The sequence below is a fragment of the Haplochromis burtoni genome, unplaced genomic scaffold (assembly GCF_018398535.1).
Source record: "Haplochromis burtoni strain Fernald_Lab_line unplaced genomic scaffold, NCSU_Asbu1 Contig_65, whole genome shotgun sequence".
Taxonomy (NCBI): Eukaryota; Metazoa; Chordata; class Actinopteri; order Cichliformes; family Cichlidae; genus Haplochromis; species Haplochromis burtoni.
Genome location: NW_024582426.1, coordinates 592365 through 600729, shown reverse-complemented (window position 1 = coordinate 600729; position 8365 = coordinate 592365). Strand labels below are relative to the sequence as shown.

At 38.8% G+C, this 8365-nt stretch overlaps 2 protein-coding genes across 2 annotated transcripts in view; one reads left to right on the top strand and one right to left on the bottom strand.

Moving 5' to 3' along the window:
- LOC102312497 (flavin-containing monooxygenase 5) overlaps window positions 1-7590 on the bottom strand; it is a 27985-nt gene extending 20395 nt beyond the window's left edge. The window contains 2 exon segments of the mRNA XM_042221347.1: window positions 7237-7377; window positions 7461-7590. Coding sequence (XP_042077281.1) covers window positions 7237-7368 — 132 coding nt within the window. The 5' untranslated portion in view covers window positions 7369-7377; window positions 7461-7590.
- LOC102303013 (flavin-containing monooxygenase 5-like) lies at window positions 779-5138 on the top strand. Its single transcript, XM_042221346.1, has 9 exons — window positions 779-921; window positions 1740-1928; window positions 2079-2244; window positions 2678-2820; window positions 3050-3246; window positions 3341-3488; window positions 3574-3781; window positions 3894-3966; window positions 4049-5138. Exons 1-9 carry the CDS (start codon window positions 790-792, stop codon window positions 4461-4463), a joined length of 1671 nt encoding a protein of 556 aa, XP_042077280.1. The 5' UTR covers window positions 779-789; the 3' UTR covers window positions 4464-5138.
- Window positions 7591-8365: the final 775 nt, after the last annotated feature.

The following is an 8365-nucleotide window of genomic DNA, read 5'->3' as shown; positions in this document are numbered from 1 at the left end:
AAACACAACAAAAGGGAAAATTCATGAACACAAAATAAAAAATAAATCTGAATGTCCTTTGAAATGTGATTTATTTGTAGTTATTTTATCTTTTTTCTTCCTCTTTTGTAATAGAATATATCTCCTGTTGTGCTCTTGCGCTTTGTGAACTATTGTTTTTCTATTTTTATAGGTGTGTTGTGCACATCAGTCCTGCCATGCAGAGGCGTTGTCTGTTTGCTTTTCCCTCGGTCTTATTCTGACGCCACAGTGAATCAAGGGTCAGCATGCTACTTTATAAATTCAGGGGAGCAGCTCTCGCTCCGCCCACAGTTGAGTTGCTTGCAGCACGATAAACATTGTTTCTTTCTTCGAGGCATCAAAGGTAGGAAACGAGCATATGCGATCGCAGCTGATGAGTGCTTCCTGGAACAGATTTAAAGCCGACGATTGCGGCTGTCGGAGACTGTTTGTACTGTCCGTGAAGTCTGGAAAAGTTTGGCAACGATTGCACTCTTTATTGAGTTGTCTGCGTTGTGTGGCGTTTCGAACAGCTAATAAACATATTAAGTCACTTTGATTTTTGCCAAGTTTTAAATGTGGCACATATTCAGTATTAGAGGAAGTGTTTTTCGGCAGTAATGTAAACATAACTGGAGAGCCTGCGATTTAACGGGGGAAATGAATGTAACGTTGTTATTACTCTTGTTTTCTGCACAACTTCCTGCTCTGCGTACAACTCCTTGGCTGCAGTTTCTTAACAGTAAACATTTTTGAACCGATCTGATGTCTCCTTCGCAGAGCTGCAGCATGAGTCGTCGTGTGGCAGTGATTGGTGGAGGGGCTTCAGGTCTGGCCTGTATCAAGTGCTGTTTGGATGAGGGGCTGGAGCCTGTGTGCTTCGAAAGTAGTGATGATATTGGTGGTCTGTGGAGGTTTAAGGTTGGTGCTTTCCTTTTACTAGATTAATTATGTAAGCGGTAATAAAAAGAAACATCTGGATGAGCACTTTAAAACTAATTGGCCACAGGTTTATTTAAATTGGAGACTTCTAAGTACAAAATAAATCTAAATTTGAAACCCTTTTTAGAAAAAATGGGTGCCTATCCCTTGGACTAAAAATGTGAGGGACCATCTGGCAAACCTAATCAATGTGGAAAGGTATAAAAGCGCTACAACTTTTTTTTGAGAAGTGTTGCTGCCATAAATTTTTAAAATTACATTTCACACAGCAGAACATCTCAGCATCTCAATTTTAAATTTTCATTTTGAAAATCATCAGGTACAAGAGCCAAACTAAAACTGACTGAAAAGACAGCCGATGTCTAAAGAAAATCTCAAAAACCTCCAGAAAGCCTGGAGAAGCAGCACTCAAGACCACTTTATAAAATTATGTCTGGTTCCTTTCAAGAAAAATATAAATGGATGGCTCAAGATTTTTGCACAATACTGTAGATATTATTGAAGTAATTAAGTCTCCAACAGCAAGTGTTATATGAAGTATATGTCACCTTATACACTGTAAAGTAGTCTTATCAATAATACAGCAGATTTATATTGGTAGAGTTATACTCTAAAATAAATGGCGTGAAAAACAAAGTACAATATTTGCAGTAGATGTGTAATAACATAGATATAAATGAACTACAAATGTAATAAAACTGTGCTCAAGCCTATGACGAGCATTGAAAGAGTAATGGTGCTTCAGCTCAATATTATATTATTCATTATTTATTTATTTATTTATTTTTTAACTTTAGGAGAATCCAGAGCCAGACAGGGCCAGCATCTACCACTCTGTCATCATCAACACCTCAAAGGAGATGATGTGTTTCAGTGACTTTCCCATCCCGGCACACTTCCCAAACTTCATGCACAACTCCCTCATCATGGACTACTTTCGGCTGTACGCTGACCACTTCCAGCTCACCAAGCACATACGCTTTAATGTAAGAATGCTTTATGATGTCTGAAATGGTAAATTGTATCACATAATTAAAAAATAAATAAATAAAATTAAATCCTAATTACTCCAACATTAATTTCATAGAAAAAAAATACTTTGTTCTGTCCCCTGTGTCTGTCTTTCTGTTGTCCAGACCAAAGTCTTGCAGCTGAAGCAGAAATCAGATTTTTCTCATTCAGGCGAGTGGGTTGTTGAAACGGAGAACAAGGATGGCAAGAAGGAGAAACACAGTTTTGAAGCTGTGATGATCTGTATTGGACATCACTGCAACCCCAATATGCCTCTTCATGACTTTCCAGGTAACCCTTGCACTACAAGCTATCAACATTCAATTCAGTGCCAGTTTGGGAGTAAGCGGATGAAGACAGGACAAAGAAATGCTGTGGAAGTGAGCCAGAGATTAATAATAACTAATAATTAAATCCAGAGAGGTGTATTAACACATACTAAGCAAAAAAGATGACTGATGAAGAAACACAAAATGCATCGGTGGAATCCTAGACCTATTGCAGTATAACTAAGGGAGGATTTTGGGTCACCTGATCCAACTATATACTTTATCAAAAGGAACGTTATTCTTATCTTATAGTTCACTCAAGGGGCAGAACTAATCAACCTTCAACAAAGCATGAGTGAAACTTTTGCGTGTCTTCAAATATAGATCAGTCTTTTTATAGCAGAAGTATTGAAACATTGTGTCTACCCACCATAAGTCTGTCTTATTTTCTTCAGGCATTGACACTTTCACGGGGAAGTATTTCCACAGCAGAGACTACAAGACTCCCGAGGAGTGGAGGAATAAAAAGGTCGTGGTGATTGGAATTGGAAACTCTGGAGGAGACATAGCAGTGGAACTGAGTAGAGTCACCAAGCAGGTTGGAATGAGTTGGTCGCATCATTAGAGAAAAAATGTGTCTGAACTGGTTGAGCATTTAACATTCTTAGTGATGAAAATAATTTCACGTGAGGTTTCAACATTCTCACAGTTTTAGGCTGAAAACAGTTTAAATACTACACAAGCAGTGACCTGTGACACATGGATGTGGACATTAAAGAAGATGTAACAGCAAAACTTGCTAATTTTTTTTGTTTCCTTCATTCAAGCTTTACCTGAGCACTCGAAGGGGAGCGTGGATTCTGAATAGAGTCTGGGACAATGGGATTCCTGTTGACTTGTTTTCTAACAGGGCGACAGGTTTCCTAAGAAAAAATCTTCCCTTTGGTGTTTTCTGTAGTCTGAGAGAGAGCCGGCTCAACAAAAAATTTGATCACGCTCTGTACAACCTAAAGCCAAGGCACAGGTACAGTATTCTACTAATACATTACATTTTACAATGTAATTGGTGTCTGGATTGTTTCATGTCGGAATTTGTTTTGTTTGACTTTTTATTTCAGGGTGTTCAGCCAACATCCCACAGTGAATGATGAGCTTCCCAACCGCATCCTCTCTGGAACAGTTCAGGTGAAACCCAACATCTGCAGATTTCAAGGTTCCAGTGTGGAGTTTGATGATGGCAGTGTAGTGGAAGATGTTGACCTGGTGGTAGGTCTGGAATTACATACTTTTCTTCACCTTCATAGAGATCAGTGAAATTGACTTTCGACTAACATGGACCGCTGTCTTTCAGGTGTTTGCTACAGGATACCAGTTTTCCTTTCCATTCCTGGCTTCACAGGTGGTCTCTGTGTCTAACAACAAAGCATCTCTGTACAAATATGTGTTTCCTCCTGAGCTCGAACGCCCGACTCTGGCTATCATTGGTCTAGTGCAGCCACTGGGAGCCATTATGCCCATCTCTGAGATGCAGGCCAGATGGGCTACACGTGTCTTCAAAGGTAAAAAATTACTTTTTCTTTAACACAGCTTTTTCTCATCACTCAGGATTTTAGAATTTTTATAGAGTTGTTATTTTTACTACAGTAAACAGCTTTGTCCCCTTTCAAACAGGCTGCATAAAGCTTCCTCCATCAGTTGCCATGCTAAAAGATATTCAGTGTAAGCAGGAGGCCATGGCTCAAAGGTAATGAAGTGGATTTACTAAGCCTTATAGAAACCTATGTTTAAGATCTGCATCTTCATATGTTCAACTCAAACTTTTTTAGGTATGTCACCAGTCAGAGACACACCATCCAGGTGGACTACGTCAGCTACATGGATGAAATAGCAGAGCTAGTGGGAGTTCAACCCAACATCCCAAGGATGCTGCTGACTGACCCCAGGCTGGGAATGAATGTGCTCTTTGGTCCCTGCACGCCGTACCAGTATCGTCTCAGGGGGCCAGGAAAGTGGGCTGGAGCCCGCCAGGCAATCCTCACTCAGTGGGAGAGAGTGACTCAACCTATGCAGACCAGACCATGTGATGAGCTCAAACCCAGCAGATCATATAAGTGGCCTCTGCTTCTGTCGGCTGCTGCTTTGTCCTTCACTGTCTATGTTAAAAGGAACAACCTTCCAGCTTTCCTTCAGGATCCCACTGCTTTGCTATACAGGCTTAAAATGTACCTGCCTACACAATGATGGAAAATTCATAACTCATCAGCTTACTAAGTGAGTGATGCAATTGTATATTAACATCAAAGACCATCTGATCTTAAATGACTAAAAGCTATAGTTACAGCTACATTCATGTGTATTGTTTCAGGTTTCTTGCTTTATACCTTCAGAATTGTGTAACTGGAAAGATCTCCTTTTTCAATTACACAATTTCTGCAGGTTATTTGTTTTAACCCTTAACAGGATGCTGTGACATAGAATCTAATTTAAGCCGATTAAAAAAGAAAACAATTGTTTTCCAACAAACAAAAAAATACATTAATAGCGCTTTAATCCAGATTTGTTTGCAATATATGAGCATAAACATGGGTAAAAAGAAATTATGCTAGCACAGAATGCCATTGTAGAGGGGTAAACTGTTATCCTTTTTTTAACATCAGCACTGTTACTCTACATTGACATGCTGCTCTGTTTTCTTTCATTATATTAATTGAAGTATTCAAATGTTTTTACAACATTGCTGATACACATCACAGATGGTTTGCTATTGTTTCTTTCAAATAAAAATAAATCACAGTGTTGTCACATCTTTCACTACATTTTTAAAATGTTGTTTTATCCATTACTATGTCCCAGTGACTCTAAAGTATGAAAAACATGACTCATAACTATAAATAAAAGTTCAGCACTTGAAACAAATCCATTTTCATGTCTTTTATTAGTAAATAAATCTTTTAAGCCGCAAAGATCTGAGATTGTTTGCTGAAAAAATAAAGATCTCTTTTCTCTGCTTTGACTTGGTATTAATACTAAAGACCAGTGCAAGCACGCCTCTTTTTGATGGTGATTGATTGATTGATTATGCTTTTAATTGTCACTTGCAATGTTATACGTACATCTTACCTGCAGTGAAATGGGACCCCTTCCTCCATACATACATTATTGGGGTGCTCAGGAGGTAGAGCGGGTCAGCTGCTGATGAGAAGGTTTGATCCCTGGCTCCCCCAGTTTGCATGCCAAATATCCTTGGGCAAGATACTAACCCCGACTTGCTTTCCAATGCTTCCATCGGAGTATGAATGCGTATGAACGATAGTTAGAAAGCACTCAAAGTAGATAATAGTGCTTGTGTGAATGGGTGTGTGTGGGGTGAATGCGGCGTGTTGTCTAGAGCGCTTTGAGTACTCCAGGAGGCTAGAAAAGCGCTATATAAGAATCAGTCCATTTACCATCATTGTTTGCAATGATAATGGATGAAGCTTCAGTTTTAAAGCTGAATTGAGCTTTCAGTTAACTTTCTAGTGTAGATTGTTAATAACTCAACACAATCTAAAGCCAAAGCACAGGTACTGTGTTTGTAGCTAGAATAGAATGTAATATAATCTGTCATGTTAGATTTTTCCAAGTGGTTGTTCTAAGACAAAAATTATGGCCTTTTTGTGCTCACCTTTGTCCTTCTGAACAGTGGCACACACATGAAGTGTGTGTTACAGTTGCTGACGTGCAGTGTTTATTGTGCACGTCTTCACTTTTATATTCTGGCACTCACAGCTGGAACAATCAAGCTGGAGACTCCAGTGTGTGAGTGGCTTGGTCATTTCAGTGATATGTAAGTCCAGGTTCTCAGAAGGTCCCAACTTATGCAGATGCAGATGCTTCAGCAGCTGAAAAAGACAAGATTTTTCCGGATAAAAATTTTCCAAAATTTTCCAGCCTCTGCGTGCAGTCATTTTGCTTCCCTTATTCATTACTAACCTATATCAGTACCTCTAAATCAGCAAATGTTTTTTTTCTGAGAAGTGACGCATATTGTTCAGGATATGGTCAACTCTGACATGCTTTAAGCACCATTAAAAATTTTGATGGTGCTGTGATGGCGTCAATGTTGGTGTGCGTAATGTGCCGGGATGGGAAAGTCACTGAAACACATCATCTCCTTTGAGGTGTTGATGATGACAGAGTGGTAGATGCTGGCCCTGTCTGCCTCTGGATTCTCCTAAAGGGGGAAATTTTTTTAAAAAGATAATTGAGCTGAAGCACCATTACTCTTTCAATGCTCGTCATAGGCTTGAGCACAGTTTTATTACATTTGTAGTTCATTTATATCTATGTTATTACACATCTACTGCAAATATTGTACTTTGTTTTTCACGCCATTTATTTTAGAGTATAACTCTACCAATATAAATCTGCTGTATTATTGATAAGACTACTTTACAGTGTATAAGGTGACATATACTTCATATAACACTTGCTGTTGGAGACTTAATTACTTCAATAATATCTACAGTATTGTGCAAAAATCTTGAGCCATCCATTTATATTTTTCTTGAAAGGAACCAGACATAATTTTATAAAGTGGTCTTGAGAGCTGCTTCTCCAGGCTTTCTGGAGGTTTTTGAGATTTTCTTTAGACATCGGCTGTCTTTTCAGTCAGTTTTAGTTTGGCTCTTGTACCTGATGATTTTCAAAATGAAAATTTAAAATTGAGATGCTGAGATGTTCTGCTGTGTGAAATGTAATTTTAAAAATTTATGGCAGCAACACTTCTCAAAAAAAAGTTGTAGCGCTTTTATACCTTTCCACATTGATTAGGTTTGCCAGATGGTCCCTCACATTTTTAGTCCAAGGGATAGGCACCCATTTTTTCTAAAAAGGGTTTCAAATTTAGATTTATTTTGTACTTAGAAGTCTCCAATTTAAATAAACCTGTGGCCAATTAGTTTTAAAGTGCTCATCCAGATGTTTCTTTTTATTACCGCTTACATAATTAATCTAGTAAAAGGAAAGCACCAACCTTAAACCTCCACAGACCACCAATATCATCACTACTTTCGAAGCACACAGGCTCCAGCCCCTCATCCAAACAGCACTTGATACAGGCCAGACCTGAAGCCCCTCCACCAATCACTGCCACACGACGACTCATGCTGCAGCTCTGCGAAGGAGACATCAGATCGGTTCAAAAATGTTTACTGTTAAGAAACTGCAGCCAAGGAGTTGTACGCAACAAGTAATTACCTTCGAAGAAACAGAAAAAGCTGAAACAGACTTTTAACCTGATGTAGCAGTTTCTTCTTGACCAGGGGTAGGCAAATCCAGGCCTCGAGTGCCTGTGTCCTGCAGGTTTTTAGATTTTGTAGATATTACCCTGGCTCATCGCACCTGAATTAAATGATTAGTTCATTACCAGGCCTCTGGAGGACTTCAAGACATGCTGAGTTGGTAATTTGGCAATTTGAAACTGCTGTGTTGGATCAAAGACACATCTAAAACCTGCAGGACACCAGCACTTGAGGCCTGGAGTTGCCTAGTCCTGCCCTAGATGATATGACGACAGCGTTGATCTTTATTCTGTTATCTTGTAAAAAAGCATAAGGTTCAGAAAAATTATAGTGATTACAAAATGGTTCATTTCAGGCTAGAATAGCAAAGGGAAACCTGTCAGTAGAGAAATGAAAGAGAAGGAACAGGGAGTATCAAAAAAGAAGGAGAGAAAAAATTAACAGCCAGCCCGAGTTGAAGAAAGAGTTTCTCATAAAGGAAAGGGAAAGATGGAGAAATAGAGTGAAAAAGAGAAAAATAAAGAACATCAGTGATCTGAAAGAAAGAGAAAAAAGGCAGAAGAGAAGGTTTTGGAAGAAAGCACAGAGAGACAAAAGGAGAGAAAGTACAGCAGGGTCTAAACACACAACCACAGAGTACTTTAGGAATCAAGGAGTAGTAGGTAGCTACTTGCTGGTGAACTATTAAGATGTAGAACTTGACATGTGCAAAAACAGAATTGTTATGTGATATTACAAAGGTTGCTAAGGTGTAATAGTTATTTTGAAAGAAATAATATCTTGTTTTCTACTAGTGTGTCAACACCGTCAGATTTGTGTCACCACCATCAGCACCTTGTCAACTCCATAATATGGAGTTTT

Bases quoted from the DNA above. Each gene is read 5' to 3' on its own strand.
- LOC102303013 (XM_042221346.1), top strand. From the start codon at position 790: ATGAGTCGTCGTGTGGCAGTGATTGGTGGAGGGGCTTCAGGTCTGGCC. The intron at 2,245-2,677 runs GTAACCCTTGCA...TATTTTCTTCAG, and splicing joins GCCTCTTCATGACTTTCCAG to GCATTGACACTTTCACGGGG. The intron at 3,247-3,340 runs GTACAGTATTCT...TTTTTATTTCAG, and splicing joins AACCTAAAGCCAAGGCACAG to GGTGTTCAGCCAACATCCCA.